We start from the raw sequence: 23,702 nt of genomic DNA, 5'->3' as shown, positions 1-23,702 counted from the left end.
ATCAACAAATAATGGAGTTCTGGTAAAGATGGTGGGGATAGGTAAACACTATGCTTGCCTCTCCCATGATCACATTCAAATTACAACTAAATTATAGAAAAACCTGAAAAACCACCTGAAGACCAGCTGAATAAAACTTCTATAATTACAGATATAAACAAGAAGCCAACTCAGATGGGTAGGAGGGGCAGATATGTGAATTGGGCTGGTCTCACACCTGTGAACGGTGGTCAAGAATCAGGAGGGATATCTCAGTTACAGATGTCCCCCATGATAGAAGGGGTCCCAGCTCTATATGAGGTTCTCCAGCCTGGAGAACCAGTGCTAGGAAGAAGAGTCCCCACAACAACTGGCTGTGAAAATCAGTGGGGATTCTGTCAGTCTGGGTGAGATGAAAGGCTGCTGGAAACCCAGGCGTTTTCTTAAAGGGCTTGTGCATAGACTCACTTGCTCCAGCAAAGGGACTGCAGCTCAAAATGTGCCAGAGACATATAAGAAGAAACTGAATTATGGGCTTCTGGGCAAGAGCCGCAATTGTCCTTTTGTTGAGCCCTCCCACTAAGCAGCCTGCAAGGGCAGGTAGGTGCCAAATCTGCATCTACATTAACCTGATGAACACCATTCATCCCACCCTGGTGACCCAACCCCACACAACTCTATCACTGCACTCAGCTCTTTCAGAGGCTATGCCTCACAAACAGCCTTGTTGGTGATGAAACCTTTCTTAAAAACTCTCCAAGGCCTGCAGGCAGGTGGTGGCTGGCCTTGGTGTGCCCTTTGCCTTTTGCTGAGTGGCCCCAGGCCCAGTGCAGGTGGCAGGTGGCTTCAGGTCATAGAATGGCTTCACTCATGTGCCTCTGGGCCTGGTACAAGGAGCTGCCAACTTCAGATCACTTCGTAGTTTCTACAAGGTGGCCCTGGGCTGGGTATAGGCAGCAGCTGACCTTTTCCTGCAGCAGAGCCCCTCTCAAGAGGCCCCAGAACAAACAAACCTAATGGCCAGCTTCAGACCACAATCTAGCACCACTCCATAAACTCCTCAAATGAAACACCCAAAGGGTGAACTCAGTAAGCACCAAAGCTCTGCTGGGGCAAACCCCGCTCTATGGAGTCAGGCCCCACTGTGATTGTGGACAGACCTCCTAGGCAGCCAGCCTGAGGGTTAACCACCACCTACTGATGAGCAAGAGCAGACAATGCTCAATTATCAGACAATTCACATAAGGGACATTCCTGGAGCACCTGCTCAGGTGACCAGGGAGACTGCATCACTGCTCCAGAGGACAATTCCTACATAAGGCACCTTGCCAAGACTGGAAGATGTAGCAGACCTGCCTAATATAGAGAAAAAACGTAAAGGGAAAGCCAAAATTAGGAGACAAAGAAACATGTCCAAAATAAAAGAAGAGAATAAAACTCTAAAATAAATAAACAAATAAACAAATAAACAAATGAACAAAGAAGCAAATAAATAAATAAATAAGAAAGAACTGAATCAATGGAAGAAAGCAATCTAGATACAAAGTTCAAATCACTGGTTATATGGCTGTTCAATGAACTTAGAAGAAGAATAGAGAACTTCAACGGAGAGTTAGCAAACGTAAAAAATGACATAGAAACCATAAAAAAGAATCAATCAGAAATGAAGAGTACAATAACTGAAATGAAAACTATACTAGAAGGAAACAACAGCAGTTCAGATGAAGCAGACGACTGAATCAGCGATTTGGAGGACAAAGTAGTAGAAAACACCCGATTAGAACAGTAGTAATAATAATAATAATAATAATAATAATAATAAAAATGAGAATAGTTTAAGGGGCCTCTGGAACAACATCAACCATACCAACATCACATCATAGGAGTATCAGGAAAAGAAGAGAGAGTGCAAGGAATTGAAAACTTATTTGATGGAATAATGACTAAAACTAATTTTAAATTGAAATAACTTATGTATGTTGACAAAGCTACATGATCACAGTAGCTTAATTACTTTTTCAAGCCATATAAATGCAAATTTTCCTCTAAAATTGTAATTATTTTTTACCCATTTAACAAATACTTATATGAACACCTAAATTAAACATTCTTTTTGTTACTGGGCTAGGAAAGTGAGTATATGGAATCTTCTTATAGCTTACAATATTGTCTGGAAGGCAGACATTAATCAAATACTACCACTAATAATTTTATATCTACAAAATGGAATAAAGTACTCTGAAACTTAAAAAAAAATGCAGTTTTAGCAGTGTATTTAACAAAGGAAACTGAGGTAGACCTGAGATGAATAGGTCTAAGCTGAGTGAAGGGGAAAAGGTGTGAATGCATTCCAAATAGAAGAAACAGCACAGTGGTGGAAATGCCCAAGGTAAGAGGGGGCATGGTGGAGTGTAAGAAATGTAAAGTGGCCTCTGTGGCTTGAACCTTGAGAGCAAGAGGGAACATGCTATGAGACTGGTTTGACAGTCAGATAGAGACTGAACTATGCTGTTGCTTAGGAGTCTTGTTAAAGATTTCAGTCTTAACCCAAAAATGACAAAATAATTTTAATGAATCAGATTTGCAACTTGAAAATATCAGTGTGGCTTCCCTGTGGAAAAAGAGAGGATGTAGTGTGGAGTGGTGTGGAGACCAGTTAGAGGGCAACGCGATAGTTCAGGTGAGGGAAGATGACAGTATGGAGTAGAGCAGTACAAGAGTAGATGGTCAAAGGCCAAATGATTTGATGGCTGTTTAGAAGAAAAGATTGCTAAGATCTGTTGATAAAATTGCCATGAGAAGAAAGGGCTATAGAAAGAGAGGTCAAGGTGACTACAGAATTTCTGGCATGTGCCATCTTTCCTGAGACAGAAAACAATGAATAGGCTGAGGGAAAGATTATGAATTTAATTTTGGACTAGCTGAGTTTGAAGTTCTTTTGGAACATCCAAGTAGAAACACTGCATAAGAAGCTGAGTATACGGAATACATTGGCGTTCAGACAAAAGGTCTGGACTACAGGTATACATGTGGAAGGGCGCATAAAGTTTGTGATTAAAGCTATAGGCACGGATGGCATTGACTAGGGAAAAAAAATGCAGTAAGATTTCCACGGATGCTTTTATCACTCTAGCTATCTTGTGAATACTCTAGTCTGTTGTGCTCTCTTTCAGTAATCCTTTTCCACACTTTCCCCTTCTGAGTTCTCCAAATTATAGGACTTGTGTGGAAAGGAAACTTGGAAATCATCAGGTCTAAACTCCAAATTTAGAAAGAAACTGCAGCTGTTTTCTCAAGGTCATGCAAGTCCTCAGAGGTAAAACTGAGACAAAAAGATCGGGTCTTTTTGACAAGCACTCCAAAGAGCTTTCATCTGGAGTGGGATGTTCTGGGAGACAAATAGAAGTGTCCCAAGTACTCAGAATTTTACAGATTCTGATATATGTTTATTCGTCATGGTGAAACAACACAGTCATATGTAAAGGATAGCACTTACGGGGGCAATGCACGGTGGTACGGAAAAGTGAATGAAATCTTGAGTTGGACTGATTTGGTTTGGATATTAGTAAGCAGTACAATGCTGGGCCAAAAATTTGAACTCTCTGACTCTCCATTTCCTTCTCTATAAAATAGAGATAAATAATAATTACCTTGAAATGCCATAGGAAATAAAACTAATATTTTAAAAGCCAATAACTACATAGTAGGCTTACAGATTACTAATATTTTATTCCAAAGTAAAAAAATATATATATATAATATTAAAGTAATTGTTATTGTAATGTTATGTATACTATATAATTGTTATTTTAATATATAAAATCAAAATAAAAAACCCTTCCTAAAAATCCCTTTATTATTAAACAGAAAATCCCAGTGCTGGTTCAAACTCTTGAAATATTAAGTATTGAAGGAGCGAATTTTTCTCTCATCAGGATTTAAAACCTATTTATTTTATGCTTATGCATTTAAACTCTATAAAGCATCCATGACTGTAAATCAACAAAAATCTACATCCAAATAGTATTCAATATTACTATGATGTAGTATATTTTCTAAAAGTAAAGCACCATCCCCCATTTCAGTGTCTTGTTGTTAACCAACTAAAATCCTGTTGTCAGTTTTAATTCATTCAAACATGCCTGTAACCAAGGAAAAGGTTATAGTTGTAAAATATTATCAAAGATAGATCAAATGCCATGAATAATATAAAATTAATCATTTTGTCTTTTATTCACAAACTTTTATGTTCCATCTGAACTGGATCTCTTCTGCTTCCATTTAGGGTTTAAATACAAAGAATTTTCAGCTGATACAAGTGTCATAGTTTGCTTTACCAAAGATTTTCAGATGAAAGATGAATAAATATTGTTACAGGATATGAATTCCAAGGCAACAGCTATCATGTAGGAATAGGGCTTTTGGGTTTCATTCAGAGAGAATTCTCAGCAAAATCTACAAGTCTTATATTTTTTAGCTTTATAGTTATGTTTTTCCAATTTGAAGATACAATTGCATAAAATTAGCATGAACATTTCTATGAAAATTTTATGCAGTAATAGAACTTCATCTTTCATTTTTTTATTGTGATGGAGAGCTTCAGTTTAAAGGCAAGGTATAGCCCTACTCGAAAGATGAGGACTCTGAGCAAAAGGACTCCTCAACACACAGCAGAAACTTCTAAGATTTTCCTTCCATATTTATTCCTTATTTACTCCAAAACAGAACTTGAAGCAATTTATAGTATTAATCTTTCCCTCTCCTTTCTTCTCTCCTACTTCCTCACCCCGTTCCAATCATACCTGTTAAATAATTGGTACCAAAGTATATGTAATCTGTCTATTTCCTCACTAAAATGAAAATATTAGCCCTCAACACCCAGTAGAGTAACTGGAACGAAGTGAGTATTTGATCAGTGTCCACTGAACTGAATATAAATAAATAAATAAATAAATAAATAAATAAATAAATAAATAAATAAAGGAAAATATAGTTTGCATGGCCGTAAGACTAGCAGATGCCAATCCCATACACATTTTTATGAGCTTAATGATACTGATTCCCTGGTTGCATCCAGTCCTAATGAGTTAACTCATCTGTAGTCAGGGTCTGGAACTTCGCATTCCTAAGAGCCTACACTGAGTCTGTTGGAGATGCAGGGAAAGTGTTGACTAGAAAAAGGAAGTGGAGAACATGCAAAACAAAAGATAGATGTTTCATAGTGGAGGCCTGAAGATGCAAAAATCTCAAGGGAAGTTTGTGCAGGTTGCAGCACTGTGCCCCTGATGACTGGGACAAAGGCTGAGAAGCCACCAGGAACCCGGTACTCTGCCTCATCTCTGATTCTCTTTCCTCTTGTATTTCATTTTTCTCAATCTGCAGACAGGCTTCCTTTGTTTCTCTGTGCATATGGCCATTATCCAGCCCCCAGGTTGATATCGCCTCAGTGCCAAACACACACACTTTACTGAAGTTCAGGAAACTCAACAGAATCTCACGGGAGAGACAGTTGTTAAGCCAGGCTCTGGTCAACATCCACCACTGATATTCTGAGAGCAATGCAGGGCTCACACCCCAACATCTGGGCTTGTTTATTTCTATTCTAGTCCTAATTCTTGCCCTCCTACTAAGGCTGAAGCCCTCATGATCACTGATTTTCTTTTGATCCTATTTATGAGGAAGCATCACAACCCCTGTTCATGAATCCCATCAAGCACCATTCCCACCCGGTGTTCAGCACCAGTCTTCTGACTCTTGTCATTCGTCATTCACTGAGAAGGCTTTGGTTTGTCCTTTCTTGCCTCTTCTCTTAGCCTTGCTAGCACAGGCCCCAGCATGCCCGAGTTCCCGTAGCATGGGCCTTCGCTATCACATGGAGCCAGAGCCCAGATTCCCAACTTCCGGCTATTCTCTTTCTTTCCGGTTACTCTAGTTGTTTACAATCAAACTTGTGGGGTTTCCCTATTTCTGATAATTCCTGTATCTCACAGTCACTCAATTAAAAAACAAACACCAAAAATAAATTGGGTCCTTTCTTCTTTTATCCTGTATGCTCAGTCATTCACCACATCCTCAGGCTTTTCCCTCTCCATTTCTTCCTCCCCACATATCAGAATCTTGGCATCTAAACTATTCCTACAAAGACCTTATACCAATGACAAAGACAATGGTCTTTACTGAATGTCAATTCATCCTGAACACGTTCATCATAACATTCTCTGGAAAAGTTTTAAATTTCTCTATATTTACCTATATATCAGAACTAGATTTTTGTTGTTGTTGTTGGCTTTCAAAGACCCCTATAATCTGCTTCAACTCTGTTTCTGTCTATCTACCTTGTTTTTTGTAGTTTGGTCACTCCCAGTTCTGTACACACAGCTGGTGGTGGTAGTGGCCTTGGGACTCACATGACTCCTCATTTTTAAAACTCAGCTCATCACTAATCTTCAGGAACCTTTCTTGACTCCTCATTGATTTTTTTTTTCACCCTCCTACATTACATTGTTTCAAATATCTTTATTTTAATCTTGTATTCTGTTATTTCACATTTGTTATTTTACATTATGTCTTTGCAACTAACTTAAATTGTGTCATAATTTTTGCTTTTTTGTTTCATTTTACTATTTCAAGTGTCCAACATGATGTTGAATATAGCAGATATTTTATAAGTAGTTATTGAATAATGAATTAGAGAGTTTCAGTAGTGAACAACTAGAATAGATTTTAAATGGTTCTGTGCAAGATACTGGACAAAATTGAGCTATACTAAATGCAAACTTACCAGAGAAGACGCTAGGTATCTTGGAAAGAAAGCTTTTGACAGTACGAATAGGAATTCCATTCTTTTCATCTTGCATGCGTGCTATGACGTCTTCCATCTGAATAACAATAAAATAATAAAAATCTTTCAAAAGTTGAACTTTTTGAGAAAAATCGGTTCTCATAACAATTTTGTATATCAGTTTTGCCCAACTAAGAGTAATGCCATATGCTTGTCTTTCTAAATTTTATCACATTAATATTTTCAGTTTGGTTAAAAGATGATAGAGAAAACAGCAAGAAAAGTGGTCATTTTAGGGTCCATTAAGCTACTAAGAGGATTTTTGTTCTTTGACTAATGCTTTTCTTCTGGTTTTACATTCTTTGGTTATAAAGTTTGAGATAAAAGACTGCTTATTTTTTGAAACTGTCAGAAACCACTGTCATAGCAAAATTCACACTTCGTTAATATTACATCTCTACTAAATTTATTGAGAAAGAAAATAGAAGCCTTAAAAGCATCTGTTTGGATTTCTTCTTCAAGCAAGAGAGTTTCTATGTTCTGGTTTAGGATAAGATTCTGTAACCTGCCCAGAAATGCAAGACCAATTGCCAACAACTGCTGCTTCTCTTCCCCAGGCATTTACTAGATGTGGTGTGAAATACACATACACATATATGTACACATGTGTACATGCACACATATACACATAAAAACTAATGTAACACCATAGCCTTCCGTCTATTTAGCAAATTCCTCTGTTTCTTTCTTTCTTTCTTTCTTTCTTTCTTTCTTTCTTTCTTTCTTTCTTTCTTTCTTTCTTTCTTTCTTTCTTCCTTCCTTCCTTTCTTTTCTTTCAATCTAGTTAGTGAATTTGCTTTTGCTTTTGCAAGAAAAAAAAATTGCAATTTTTAAAGTACTGTGCCATACTTTATGTGCTTCTAAACCTGTGGGATGCAAATACACACAGGCACATACACAAGTTTTATTGTGAAACTCAATAATCATTAATTTACTTACTCATTCCACAAATACTTACTAATCAATAACTCAAGACCAGACTCACCACTGGGCACAATGGATATAAAAATAAATATAATACAGTTCATACCCTCAAAAACTTCACAGTTAATATTGAAAACAATGGTAAAATTTGAGTAAGGTTTATAGTTTAGTTAATAGTGTTGTACCAATGTCAATTTCCTGTTTTTGATAATTATATAAGATGTTAACATTAAGGAATGTTGAGTTAAAGGGTATATGAGAATTCTTTGTACTATTTTTGCATCTTTTCCATAGCCTAAAATTATTTCAAAATAAAAAGTTCAAAAGTGTATATCAATAAATTACCTATCAAATTCCCATTGGCACAGTCTCAGAATGATTTTCCAACTAAGAAATTTTATTTACCTGGATAAGTACTATAATATTATTAGCATGAAAAATAACTGAGGATGTGGGAAGAATGGGTTTTAGAGTAAGATAGGTCTGCTCTTCTCATTATCATCCTTTCTAAGGCTTAGTTTCCTCATCTGTAAAATGGTGATAATATTTATGATAACATTTTTACAACATTCATGAGGTTGTGTTGGGACTCGGATGTGGTAAAGTGTTTTAAGGTTAAATGAACAACATATATAAAGCACAGTACATAGATAGACAAAGTGTATTGGACTTTGAATATCCTTGTAACTCTTAATACTGGGTTGCATTTTTTTCCACGCGTTAAATTGCTGTTTCATGTGGACAGAACATCATTAGCCTAATTCTCCTGCCACTTTCTTCCACTCCAGGGGAGCTGGGCTGACTCATCGGGTGGAAGAGTTGGGAATGACTAATTGGCCTGCAAGGCCCATCTTTTTTCTCTTGGGAGATCCATATCCAACTCTGCTGATATGGAGAGGCCTGCCCTAGTGGGTAAGTAAGTCTGTTCAGAATTGGGAATCAGGGTTAAAGTTTAGTGAACACTCTTCCATAACAGCTTTATCAGCAATCAAGGCGATATTGTGACCCCTATCTTCTAGACTCTTTGGTTGTGATTTTCAGTTGGTCAGAATTCAGTTAGAAAAGAAAAGTTTTTGTTGTTGTTTTACCAAGCCTCTGAAAGAACCCAACAATAACCAAATACTTCTTTTTATGTACTAAAGATATCTCAAAGTATAGAAACATGAAAAAGATACATAGTTATGACTTTATTTTGTCACTATTTGCTCTTCATTCGCCTGACACAATGTTCAGAAAGGAAGAATAGCTGCTTTTTCTTGCCTAGTATCAATTTACGAACCCTTGTATTATCAGCTCAGTGGTTTAAACCAAACTGGATTAGACAGATATGGAAACCTCCCTGACTCCCAATTTAATCACCTCAGCACCTTAGGATGTGGCAACAATGACTTCTGGTTGGGGATTGATTTAAGGTTCATCATTACAAGTGGAAGTGTTTTTCTGCAAAGTCTCACCACCTCTCAGTTCATTGGCTCAAAGAGGAGTGAGATTAGGAATCAGGGAATTTAAAGTGACTTCTGTGGTCATTTTTAAAATCTTCAATTTTTCAGTCATGATTTTCACAATAGAAAAAAAAAACTAAATCCCATGTAAAAATAGAATTTGTATTCTAGACTCAAAATGTAATCTGGAAATGTATTCAACTGTTTTTACCTTTATTCAGATGTGATTTACCCATGAACCTCACCATGGCTTAGAATTAGCAAACAAACAAACAAAATAACAAGACAAAACAAAAAAGCAAAGACAAAGACAAAAAGCAATCTAGATTCTAAACTCTAAAATCAATCACAAAGACCACGTGTAAAAATACATCTGTCTTATGTACCAAAGTTCCCTTAGATATTCACTCAGACTCTATTTTTATATTAAGCATGCTTTAAACATGCTTGATTATCTACTTTGTCACTATTAGCAATAGCAAATTGGATGAGGAGGAAAATGCTAAAAACAGACAAACCACCCTGAGACCCTGCCCTATTCAACTTTGGGGCCCACCCAAGCCACTTTCATACAAACGGTCTGTTTTGGCTCATGCTGTGGACTTTCTTAAAATCTCTCAAAAGCTCACAAGCTTCAAACAAGCAGCATCTGACCTCAGTATTCCCCGTACCTCTTCCTGAGCAGCCCCAAGCCTGGCATTGGCAGGAGCCAGCCTCAGTTAGAGGATTGGCCTCTCCTAAGCACCTCTAAGCCCAGTGTAAGGGGCCACCTGAGGATTGCTTTGTATCTCATTCCAGGTGGCCCCAGGCATGGCACAGGCAACGTCTGAACTTGGCCTGGGTCAGGGCCCCTCTCAGAAGGCCCTGGGGCTGGCATGCCTCATGCTTACTTTTGACCTAGTCAGGGGACCACCTTGCTGCTTCTGCAGATGACACACCCAAAGGGCAGACTGAGCAGGGACCAGAGCCCTGCAAAAGTGAATCTTGTTTCATAATGTCAGCCCCTCACTGACCAGTCCTCACAACCAATCGGACTAAGGATCACTCCTTCCCATTGATGTGCAAACAGCAACCAAGTCTCAACTACAATAGGAGGGCCCACACAACCCACATAAGAGACACACCTGAAGCACTGGGCTCAGGTGACCAGGGAGGTTATGGTACTGAGACCCATAAGACACCTACTCCAGAAGGCCACTCTGTTAAGCCCTGGAGACATAGCAGTTCTACCTAATACATAGAAACAAACAAACAAACAAACAAAAAACACAGGACTCAGTCAAAATAGAGACAAAAAAAAACATGTCCCAAATGAAAGAACAGAACAAAGCTCTAGATAAAGAACTAAACAAAATGGAGACAAGCAATCTATTAGATGCAGAGTTTAAAATACTGGTTATAAGAGTGTTCTATGATCTCAATGAGAACTTTAACAAGGAGATAGAAAACATAAAAGTGGAGATAAAAAAAAAACATAAAAAAGAACCAGTCAGAAATGAAGAACACAATATCCGAAATAAAGAATACATTAGAGGGAATCAACAGTAGATTAGATGAGGTAAAAAAAATCAAATCAGTGATTTAGAAGATAAGGCAGCAGAAAACACTCAACCAGAACAGCAAAAAGAAAAAAGAATCCCCCATCCTCCCTCCAAAAAAATAAGAATTGTTTAACAGGTCTCTGAGGCAACATCAAGCTTACCAAAGTTGCCACCACAGGGCTACCAGAAAGAGAAGAAAGAGCAAGGAATTGAAACCTATTTGATGAAATAATGACTAAACTTTCCTGACCTAGTGAAGGACATAGACATACAAACCTAGGCAGTGCAGAAAGCCCCAAACAAGATGGACCCAAAGAGGTCCACACTAAGACACATCATAAGTAAAATGCCAAAGGTAAAAGACAAAGAGAGCATCTTAAAAGTAGTTAGTTACCTACAAGGGCTCTCCCATAATACTGTCAGCTGATTTCTCAGAAGAAACTTTTCAGCCTGGAAGAAATTGGCACAAAATATTCAAAGTGATGAAAAGCAATAACCTACAACAAAAATTACTCTACCCAGCAAGTATATCATTTAGAATTGAAGGGCAGATAAAGAGTTTCTTACCCAGAAAACATCTGAAGGAGCTCATCACCACCAAACCAATATTACAAGAAATGTTAAAGAGACTTCTAGAATAAGGAGAAGGAGAAGGAGAAGAAGGAGAATGAGAAGAAGAGATCAAAAATATGAGTGATAAAATGGCAATAACTACATATCTATCAATAATTACTTTAAATGTAAATGGATTAAATGCTTTAATCAAATAATATAGGTGGCTGAATGTATAAAAACAAGACCCTTAAATGTGCTACCTATAAGAGACTCACTTTAAATCAAAAGACACACAGACTGAAAGTAAAAGTATAAAAAGTGATATTTTATGAAAATAAAAACAATACCAAAAAAATCTGGGGTAGCAACGCTGATATCAGACAAAATAGACATCCAAATAAAGGCTATAACAAGAGACAAAGAAAGACCTGGTAATTCCATTTCTGAATATTTGGATATTTATCTAAAGAAAATCAAAAGACTAATTCGAAAATATAAATGAGTGTGAATATGCTGCAATGAATGTAATGAGTTCATACATTCATTGCAGCATACATTCATTGCAGTAGCCAAGACATGGAGACAACCTGGGTGTCCATCAATGGATGACTAGATAAAGAAAAGATAGTATATTTATATAATAGGATATTACTCAGCCATAAAAAGGAATGAAATCTTGCCATCTGCAACGCTATGGATGGACCTAGAGGGTATAGTGCTGAGTGGAGTAAGCCAGACATAGAAAGACAAATGCTATATGATTTCACTTATAGATGAAATCTAAAAAACAAACAAACAAATCATAAACAAACTCATAGATACAGTAATCAACTGTAATTAAAAAATATTAAGCAAACAACAACAAAAAAAAAGAAGACAAACTAACAGAGCAAGCTAGACAATAAACAAGATGAGACTATAAAAAGTAACTCCAATAAATGTTAAAATTTGGGGGACAATTTTATTAAGCCAAAAGACTCCAGCATCTCAAGCATTCCAAAGATGTATCTACCTACTATCATCTATCTATCTATCTATCTATCTATCTATCTATCTATCTATCTATCATCTATTTATCATCTACTTATCTATTCACCTATCCATCTATCATCATCTATCTTCATAAGGATGCCATTAGTTGTAAAGGGTTAGAGTGGGTTTTAACTCTCTTAAGCCTTTTGTGTGATGGTGAGGAAACTGAGCCTGGGATAACAGAACACCGGACTATGAACAGGAGAGCTGGACATGCCTTGGGTGACTAGAGCTTTCTCTGAGTCTTTTCTTTCTCTTTCATGATTTCTCCTAGCTGCAAAACTATTGAAGTCTGGAAATAATCATCGCTGTTCAGAACAAGGTAAGTCTAATTACTTAACTCAAAGACCCAATTCTCTATCAGAGACAAATAAATAGATGAGCCTATAAAATTGAACGAAAGCTTTTAAAAATGTATTTGTTTCCAACTGTAAGCATATTTTAGTTTCAATAAAATTGTAGAATGAAACAGATGCTACTTTATTACTCTAAGACTGTTTTTTTTTAATCTGTAAGATGAAAATAATAACAATAGTGTACATTTTACTACAGGTGATGATTAATGAAACAATGCTATTTAAATGTCTGCCATAATGCTGTCATCATCATCATCATCATCATCATCATTATCATCAGTATAAGTTTCTTCCCTCATCACAGTACTAGAAAGCCACTATCCATTTCTTTTGTAAAGACAGCTGTGGTCAAATGTCAAGTATTTATCAGAGGCAATAAATTGTCAATTACAAATAGACAGAGATAACCTATGGACAACTCTCTCTTATACTTCTTATAGAAGACTGGGTTTGTGTTGTCCTCTGAAAAATAGGAGATTAGAAGAAGTATAAGAAAGAATAATTTTTTTTAATATAAGTAAAGATTATGTAAACTATGAAAAATAATATTTAGAAGAAAGGGAGAAATGAGATGCATCCTTTTTTGACAAAATGAAAATGTCTATGTTCTCACTTTTTTGATGAATTTGCCTCTTGAAGTTCATTAGAGAATCAAAAAATAGAATTGAATTGAGATTAAATACTCAATTGCAATAGTAACCTTTCTTTCTGTGCAAACTAATTTCTCTGTGGGTGAAGAGTAAAACAATTGTCTCTTGCAAAGTAGTTTTGAGAATATCTATGGCTCAATAAATTTTTTTTAATACCTCTATTACAAAACCCTTTACATTTCAGTTACTGTTATTATCTTATAACCATCTGTTTATCCTTAGATGTGAACTTCTTGAGGAAAGAAATCTCATCTTATCTATTTTTTTATTGTTAATATATAAAATGTTGGCCCATAAGGGAGGCTCAAGAAAAAAGACATTGAATTTTAATTTATGCAACATATTTTATTTTTCTGAGAAAGCCAAAGCAAAAAAATAAGTTAAATTGATTTAAGATTTCATCTTAATATGTTTTAAATGCTTTTTTTCTTTTTATCTAACATTTAGTAAAAATTAGACTGAGTCAAAAAGAATGAAATAGAAGAGCTTAATGTACCATAAGCTAAAATATTCTTACTATTTCTGTTTTATTTAATGCAGAGATTCTTCTGCTTGTTTATTAGAAAAATTTCTTCTTTCAAAACATAAGGGTAAATTAATGACTGTTTATGAAGCTGTCATCTTGCTTGTAGATGTGACACTCAAGTTCATGATCATGTGTAAGCTCTCATGATAAAAGGCACTCTTGAACTCCAACAAACTGCTCTTTTTCCAGGAATTCATAATTAGCCTTTTCACTGAAATAGTTTAAATGTAATTCAATGCTTGTGATGTACTGCAAATATGGCTCAGGTTAAACAATCTCCACCCGCACACCTGGTGGAATGAAAGAGAGAACATACACAGGTATATCTTTGAGAAAAGCTACTAATAATTCAAAAGGGGCCTGCCAGACAGGGAACTCACATATACTGAGAAAAACAGTCATTGCCTTGAAACCTTTTTAGTTCCTTAATGTTCTAAACAATGATAGAAGTTCAATTACATTTACTTGTAGCTATATTTGACAGAGCTTTATCATAATATCAGTGATATTGATTTCATTTAGCCAATAACTTTATAGAGACACAGACTGTAAGTGAAATATTTGTTTAAAGTAAATTCGGTAGTTCTAAAAGAGAAATGATTCAATCAAAAGTTAAAAGAATGTTTTCTAACTTCATATTCTAATCCACAATTAAGCACAGGCGTTAAGAAATATAAATGAAGACTGTATGGGCATATTGGATGACTTTTTTCCTGTGCGCACATACTTTCAAATTATTATGTGTAACCATCATTTTAAGTGATAACTATAAAAATGGGAGAAATGATCACTAAAATGCTTCTTGGATATCTTAGATAATAAGGTGGTGACATGTATTACATAATTTAAAATCTGCTTATAATCCTTTTTCCTTCAAAAATTCTTTCTAAAACATATTATTTGCAATTCTGATTTCAGCAGTAAAAGCAGAGAAAGTAGAGCCGGCTTCTAATTAAGGTTAAATAAAAATAATGAGATCAAAACTTGCAACCAAAAGTGTTTTCTGCTGCAATAATTTAATTAAAGCTGCTTCTAATTAATATGATTTTCCCCTGTGTTACAGTTGATGATAGTATGTTAACTCAGAATTACTCTTTTCATATGAAAAACTTATCATTTTCATGAATACTTTTGACTAAAAAATATAAATTTATAAAACTAATTAACATGTAAATTTGTCCTAGTTCATCTTGAAAGTAAATCTATTTTTTCAAAAGCAATAACTAATTTAGAAACATTGAGATTTTATGCTTTCTTAATTAGTAGATTTTTTTCTGATTTATGGATGTTGTTTTGTTTGTTTTTAAATAAAAGCATTTCATTCAACCATCTCAAGTACTATAACCCCTACTTTAAATAAATAAATAGATAAATTAAAAACTATGTTCATTGTATTTCTTAAGATTAATTAGGTTACAAGTGACAGAATCCCAACATAAATTGTCACAAAAAAAAAAGGGAAATGGGTTGAAAGCATTGTGGGATATTTTGTGAAACTCAAAGATTAAACTATAAGTGGCAGGCACAGACCAATGGAACAGAATTGAGAGCCCAGAAATAAACTCCCAAATATATAGACAATAATTTTTGACAAAGGAGCCAAAAAAAAAAATAAAATGAAGAAAAGAAAACCTCTTCAATAAATGGTGATGAAAAATTTAAAAAGCCACATGCAAACAAATGGAACTAGACTGCTGTCACCATACACCAAAATGAACTCAAAATGGACCAAAGACCTAAATATAAGACCTGAAACAACAAATTGCATAGAAGAAAACATAGATACTAAATTCACAAACATTGGATTTAGAGAGTATTTTATGAATTTGACCTCAAAGGCAAGGAAAGTAAAAGCAAAAATAAATGAATGGGACTATATCAAACTAAAAAGCTTCGGCACAACAAAATGAACCATTAACAAAACAAAGAGACAACCAATTGATTGGGAGAAGTGAAAACAATGCCACCAATGAGAGCTTTGTATATCCAAAATATACAAAGAACTCATACAGCTCAACAACAACAACAACAACAACAAGCAATCCAATTTTTAAAATGGGCAGAAGATCTGAACAGATACTTTTTCTAAGAAGACATAAAATGGCCAACAGACATGAAAAGATGCTGAACTTCACTAGCTATTAGGTAAATGCAAATCAAAATTACAAAGAGATATCACCTCATACTTGTTAGAATGGCTATTATCAACAAGACAAGTAATAAAAAGTGTTGGAGAGGTTGTTGGGAAAAAAGTAACCCTCATACACTGCTGGAGGGAATGTAAATTGGTATAGTCACTATGGAAAACATTATGAAGTTTCCTCAAAAATTAAGAATAGAATTACCATATGACCATACCAGCAATCCCTCTTATGGGTATCTAAAAATATTGAAAACATTTCTCCATAAAGACATATGCACCACAATGTTCATTGCAATACTATTCAGTGGCCAAGATATGGAAACAACTGAAGTACCCTATGATAGATGATTAAATAAGAAGCAGTGGTACCTATGCAGAATGGAATATTACTCAGCCATAAGAAAAGATGAAATACCGCCATTTGGGACAACATGGGTGGATCTTGAGACTATCATGCTAAGCAAAATAAGTCAGACAGAAAAAGTTGAGAATGATATGATTTCACTCATATGTGGGATATAAAACTGAAAGCAATAAATGAACAAGACAAACAAAATCTCAGAGACACAGATGACAGTTTAATGGTTACCAGAGGGAAAGGGGGAAGCGGGGGAGGTATATAAGGGTAAAGGGGGTCAAATATATGGTGACAGAAGGAAACTTAACTTGGGTGGTGAACATATAATGCAATATATACATGGCGTGTTATTGAATTGTACACTTGAAACCTATATAATTTTATTAACCAATGTCTCTCCAGTAAATTTAATTTAAAAATAAATAAATAATAAATAAATAATTAAATATTTTTTTAAAAGAATACGAGTGGAATAGCTGCCCTTCAGCGCATTCTCTCTGGCTCCTCTCTTGTGTCCGCCTTACTATCTTTCTAGGTCCAGAGCTTCTCTTAGTTCTCCAAAGCACAGAGCAAAACACATGGCTGCCCTTCCTTAGCTTCTGAGCTTTATATTTTTTTCTAAGAACCCCAAGAGAAATTGCTTTTACCTCTCTTTCCTACACCTGAATTTTAGGCCAAAACTCAGCTTTATAATGCTTGTGGGGGAGAGAAAGGGGGAAGTGGAAGGGATGCTTATAGACGAAATATTGGTATTTACCATAGCTTTGTGCAATATGAAAAACCCATTGAAAGGCACAGAAACAGTTGTATAACAGGGGGAAAAATGTAAGAGAAACAGTATAGGAGCAGGGAGAAACAGAGTCGCTGAATAATGAGAGCCAAAGGAAGACAAGTGATGCAGAGAAAAACCGCGGGACAGACAGGCAGATCAACTGGAGGAATTTTCATAGCTGTAAGAGAGAAATAAGGAAATATCATGATTAAACAAGTTACTTGGCTAATTTACATGTAATTTGACCACAGTATTCTTCACCCATAAAGTAGAAAATACCAAGGGTTTTAAATATATATGACAGAGTAACTTAGGTTTTCAGGGTTTTTGTTTGTTTATTTGTTTGTTTGTTTGTTTGTTTTTTCTCAAGTTATCACTTGTTTAACTTTCAAAAGGAGCCTAATAACTAGTATCGGAGTTGAAGCAGGACAGTTCTCAATGTCTCCAAAAATACTGAGGGAAAATCTTCGTGGGAAAAATGGAATAAGTTGAGCCTAACAAGTGAGGAGGATAAAGAGATGGAAAGGGAAAGAGGATGCAAAACATGCAAATACCTAAATTAGTTGCTTCATTCTTAGCTTTAAGATGGGAATGAGCCAGATTCTTGCTTATAATAATGAACTATTTTGGAATCTCTCTTGTTCTGCCCCCACATCCTAACTATTTTAACCTTTCTGACAGCTGCCAGTTTTACTGTTGTCATTAACTTAGTTCAGGTATAGCCTGCTTGATAGTCTCTCTTTAATGGACTTGTATTTGCATCCTCATCAAATAGTCTCTGTTTGTACCCACATCAGTCCACTCAATTGAAGAATCCCAGAATCAACATGGGAACAAGTCTGAATACATTATCTCTTATTTAGAATTTTGATTGACCTGAAACTCCATGAATTCTCTATAAGTTAAATGACCATTCGACTTTCATCACAGTAAGATCCTTCCAAAACAACCATTCTAGACTTTTAACTTGCCACTCTCATCTCTATACCTCATGATCCAAACATGATCAACAATCTCTCATTGCCTCACATTCTCACATACTATTCCTTCTGCCCGTTGCATTTTTCCCTTTTCCATCTTGGCCTGGGGAAATCCAGGTATACTTTTAGGATTATTTCACAATTTACTTTCTTACTGAAGTCATTCCTAATCCCTTCCCCAATCTCTCTTATCCCAATTGAATATAATCATAGCATCTTTTGAACATTATTAGTAATTCTTTTTTAATATTTACCCCCACCTTACTTTACATGACTTATGTATAAGTTAATTCTATTCCTGTTTATCATTCCCTTTAGATTATAAATTTTTTGATGATGAGACCTTTGCTATTTTACCTTCTGGAACATGGAAGATAGTTGAGGGCCTCTATTTTTCACTTCATATACTTTGAGGCTGCTTTTATGTTTTTCTTTTTGTTTTACCATGAGCATGTATTACCTTTATAATTATTAATTTTTTATTAAAAATTTGGATTATTTGAGAAGATGGCAGGTGGTTAAAAGCAGAGTTCACCCTCTCCTAGGACTGCATTAAAATTACAACTAAATTATAAAACAAAAAACTTGGAGAACCATCTGAAGTCTAGCTGATCATAACACTTACATTGAAGATATAAAGATATAAAGAAAAAGCCACATTGAGACCTGTAGAAGGGATGGAGATGCAAAGTGAGCTGGTCCTGTACCTACACAGTTGAGCATCAGGAGGGAGAGTATGACTGCAGAGGCCACCCCTAAAGAAATGAGGGGTCCCAGCCCCAGATAAGGGCTTCCTGGCCCAGAGTTCCAGTTAGGGAAGAAGAGAACCTTAAAAAAACTGACTGCAAAAACAAGAAAAAACTCTGGCTGTCTGGGTGAGACAGAAGGAACCTGAAAACCCAGTTGTCCCTCTTAAAGGGCCCATGCACAGACTCACTCACTTGTAGACACTCACCCTGGGCTCAGGCAGAGGGTCAGCAGCTCGGGAGGTGCAAGAGACATACAGAGAAAGACTGAGTTGCACAGTACTGGGGCAAGGGCTAGAGGGACCACCACCACTGCTTCTTTGTCGGGCCCCACTCTGGGGCAATCTATGGATGGTCGCCATCTTTCCTGTTTTGAACCCTTCCCCTACATGGACAATTCTGAAGCCACATTGTACTGGTGAGATCAGCCCACTCTACCCCATGTCTCCCTGTGGCCCTGCCATACCCAGACCATAAATTGCCTGTGATGGGCCTGTTGCCAGGCGGCCATCCCCATTCTGTGCCTTCCCTGGGCCACATATTTATTGGCAGACAGCAGCCCTCAGCTCACCCAGACCACATGCAGCCCACACATTTCTGGGGAGACTTTTGGTGGTGAGCCGCTGGTCTCAGCCAGAGCTGCAGTATCTCTTGAACAGATGTGGCAGTCTGAGGGTCTGCGATGGACAGGGGCTGTCCTTGCTGAGATCTGAGACTTTTATAGGAAGCCGCAGATTCAATACTGGCATGAAACCTGACTCTGCATTGGCCAGGTGAAATTTTCTCACTTTATACTGATGACTCTGTAGGTCCCTGCAGCACCCAATTCACATACTACCCAGCTGCAGAGTCATATAGGCAGCTTGCAAGCAGTCCTTGGCCTTGAGATGCACGGGTCCTTCTGCTAAGTCACTCCAGGCCTGGTACAGGAGGTAACAGACCTCAGCTCACAGCATGGCCTCTCCCACTTGACTCTAGATCCAGCATAGGCAGAAACCATCCCCAAATAGCTTTGTAGCTCCCATTAGGTAGCCCCAAGCAATCAAAGGCAGTGGCTGACCTAGATAGGAGCCCCTCCCAGAACCCACAGAACCAACATGCCTTAAGGCTGATATCAGACCACAACAGAGCACCACCTGTCTAGGTCTATAAGCGGCACGCCCAAAGGGTGGTCTCAACAGGTACAAGAGTCAGCTGGGGTGTATCACACTCATTGGGGCAGCCCCCAGACAACAGCTAGCTATGCCCTGTGGGCATGGCCAATTCGCATTGTCAGTCAAAAAGAGCTAATCTTATCCACTAATGTGCTAACAGCAATCAAGGCTTAGCTACAACAGGAGAACACACACAACCATACAGGGAACATGCTCAGAGCCCCTAGCACAGATGATCAGGGAGACTGTGCCACTGGGTCACACAAGACACCTACTACATAAGGCCACTTGGCCAAGGATGGGATACAAAACAAATCTTCCTAATATATTAAAAAGAACACAGAAAGGCAACTAAAATGGAAAAAAAAAAGCCACAAGTGAAACAACAGAAGAAAATTCCAGAAAAAGAAACTAAAGGAAATGAAGGCAAGCAACCTACCAGAGACAGAATTCAAAATACTGGTTAAAAAGATGCTTAGTGAACTTAGGGGTAGAATAATGAACTCAGCAAAGACTTCAACAGATAGTAAGTATAAAAAATGACATAGAAACCATAGAAGAACCAGTCAGAAATGAAGAATACAATAACTGAAATGAAGAACACACTAGAAGAAATCAGCAGTAGATTAGATGAAGCAAAGGACTGAATCAACAAATTTAAAGATAAGGTAGCAGAAAACACCCAATTAGAACAGGAAAAAAAGGAATAAAAAAAAATGAGAAAATTTTAAGAGACCTCTGGGACAGCATCGAACATACCAACATTTGCATCATATGGGATACCAGAAGGAAAAGAGAGATAGTAAGGTATTGAGAAACTATTTAAAGAAATAATGACAGAAAACTTCCTTTCACTGGGGAAGGAAATAGAAATACAAGTCCAGGAAGCACAAAAAGTCCCAAACAAATGAACTCAAACAGACCCAAACCAGGACACATCATCATTAAAATGCCGAAGGTTGTAGACAAAGAGAAAATCTTAAAAGCAGCAAGAGAAAGACAGCTAATTACTTACAAAAGTATTTCCATAGAATGTCAGCTGATTTTTCAACAGAAACTTTGCAAGCCAGAAGGGATTGGCACAGAATATTCAAAGTGATGAAAAACAAAAACCTACCAAAGAAGACTATTCTACCCAGCAAGACTATCAATTAAATTGGAAGGTGAGATAAAGAGCTTCCTAGGAGCTCTTGTATCACCAACAAGCCAGAATTACAAGAAATGTTAAGGGACTTATATTTTAAAAAGTATGAAAAAAAAAACCATAAATACATATAATGAAATGGCAATGACTATGTACCTAATGTACCTATCAATAATTATTTTAAATCTAAATGAATTAAATGTTCCAATCTGGAGGGTAGCTGAATGAATAAGAAAACAATACCCGTACATATTCTGTTGACAGAAAACCCACCACAGATCACATGATGCACACAGAGTGAAAGTAAAGGGATGGAAAAAGATATTTCATGCAAATGAAAATGAAGAAATATATCAGACAAAATAACATTAAAACAATGGCTATAATAAGAGACAAAGGCATTACATAATAAGGGATATAAACAACAAGAGGAAATAATACTAGTAAACATTTACACACTCAACATAGAAGCACCTACATATATAAAGCAATTATTGACCTACATAAAGGGAGAGATAGATAGTAATATACTCACAGGAGACTAACACCCCACTGACACCAATAGACAGATCTTCTAGACAGAAAATCAACAAGGAAACAGCAGCCTAAAATGACTCACTAGATTAGTTGGATTTATTAGATGTTTTTAGAGCATTTTACCCCAGAGCAGCAGAATATGTATCCATCCAAGTAAACATGGAACGTTTTTCAGAATAGACCACAACTTAGGCCACAAAACATGTATCAATAAATTTTAAAAGATTGTGATCATATCGAGTGTCTTCTCAGACCACAGTGGTATGAAACTAGAAATCAACTACAATAAAAAAAAAATTTTTAAAAAAAACTGGAAAATGCACAAACACGTGGAGGTTAATCAATATGCTACTAAGCAATGAATGAGTTAACAATGAGATCAAGCAAGAAGTCAAAAGATACTTTGAGACAAATGAAAATGAAAATAAAATTATTCAAAATCTATGGTACACAGTGAAAGCAGTCCTAAGAAAGAAATTCATAGCAATAGAGGTCTACCTCAAGAAACAAGACAAATCTCAAATAAATCATCTAAACTTATACTTAAAAGATCTAGAAAAAGAACACCAAACAAAACCCAACGTGAGTATAAGGAAATAATAAAGAGTAGAAATAAACAAAATAGAATTTAGAAAAACAATACAAAAGATCGATGAATCCAAGAGTTGGTTCTTTGAAAGGAAAAACAAAATTGATAACCCTTTAACAAGACTTATCAAGAAAAAGAGAGAACCAAAATTAATAAAATCAGAATTGAAATAAGGTAAGTGACAAATGACTCCACAGAAATACAAAGGATTATAAGATAATACTATAAGTGATTGTATGTCAATGAATTGGACAATCTGGATGAAATGGATACATTTCTAGAAACACACAATTTCCCAAGACTGAGTCAAAAAAAAAAAAAAAAAAAAAAAATCTGAACTGATCAGTTACCCCCAATGAAATCGAAATCAGTAATCAAAAACTTCCAAAAAAAAAAAAGTCCAGAACCAGATGGCTTCATAGGTAAATTTTACCAACATTCAAAGAAATATTAATACCTATTCTTCTCAAACTATTCCAAAAAATTCAAAAGGAAAGAAGTCTCCTTAACTTTGTTTTACAAGGCCACCATTATCCTGATTTCAAAACCAAACAAGGACAGTACAAAAAGAAAAATAAAAAGAAAAGAAAACTATAGGTTGAACATTGATGCAAAAATACTCAACAAAATATTACCAAACTGAATTTAGCAATACATTAAAAATATTATACACCATGATCAAGTTGGATTTATTCCTAGGATGCAAGTTTGGTTTAATATCCGCAAATCAATTAATGTCACATTAACAAATTGAAAGATAAAAATCATATGATCATATCAATAGATGCAGAAAAAGCATTTGACAAAATCTAGGTTCTATTTATGATAAAACTCTCAACAAAACAGAAATAGAGGTAATGTACCTCAACATAATAAAGGTCATATACGACAAAACTATATCTAACATCACGCTTAATAAGGAAAAACTAAAAGGATTTTCCTTAAGACAAGGATGTCCACTTTCACCACTTCTATTCAGCAGAGTATTGGAAGTCCTAGCTACAGCAGTCAGACGAGAAAGAGAAATAAGAAATAAATTGGAAACAAATTGGAAATAAAGAAATAAAATTGTCATTATTTTCAGATGATATGATACTATATATAGAAAACTCTAACGATTCCACCAAAAACTATTAGAACTGATAACTGAAGTTAGTAAAGTAGCAGGATACAAAATTACTATTCAGAAATCTGTTGTATTTTTATACACCAATGAACTATCAGAAAGAGAAATTAAGAAAACAATTCCATATACAATTGTATCAAAAACAATAAAATACCTAGGAATCAAATTAACCAAGAAAGCAAAAGACCTGTTCTCAGAAAATTATGTCATCGAAAAAGGAAATTGAAGAAATTACAAATAATGGAAGCATATATCATGTTCATGTGTAGGAAGAGGCAATGTTATTAAAATGACCATACTACCTAAA

At 35.9% G+C, this 23,702-nt stretch overlaps 1 protein-coding gene across 1 annotated transcript in view; it reads right to left on the bottom strand.

Moving 5' to 3' along the window:
• The window catches only part of RGS7 (regulator of G protein signaling 7), a 500,731-nt gene that overhangs the window by 270,578 nt on the left and 206,451 nt on the right, over positions 1 to 23,702 (bottom strand). The window contains exon 3 of the mRNA XM_011380007.1: positions 6,761 to 6,857. Within this exon, the coding sequence (XP_011378309.1) occupies positions 6,761 to 6,857 (97 nt within the window). The remainder of the gene's footprint in view (positions 1 to 6,760; positions 6,858 to 23,702) is intronic.

This window comes from Pteropus vampyrus, unplaced genomic scaffold (genome assembly GCF_000151845.1).
Source record: "Pteropus vampyrus isolate Shadow unplaced genomic scaffold, Pvam_2.0 Scaffold383, whole genome shotgun sequence".
Classification (NCBI taxonomy): Eukaryota; Metazoa; Chordata; class Mammalia; order Chiroptera; family Pteropodidae; genus Pteropus; species Pteropus vampyrus.
The sequence above is the reverse complement of the archived record's forward strand: the minus strand, read 5'-3'. Positions and strand labels throughout refer to the sequence as shown.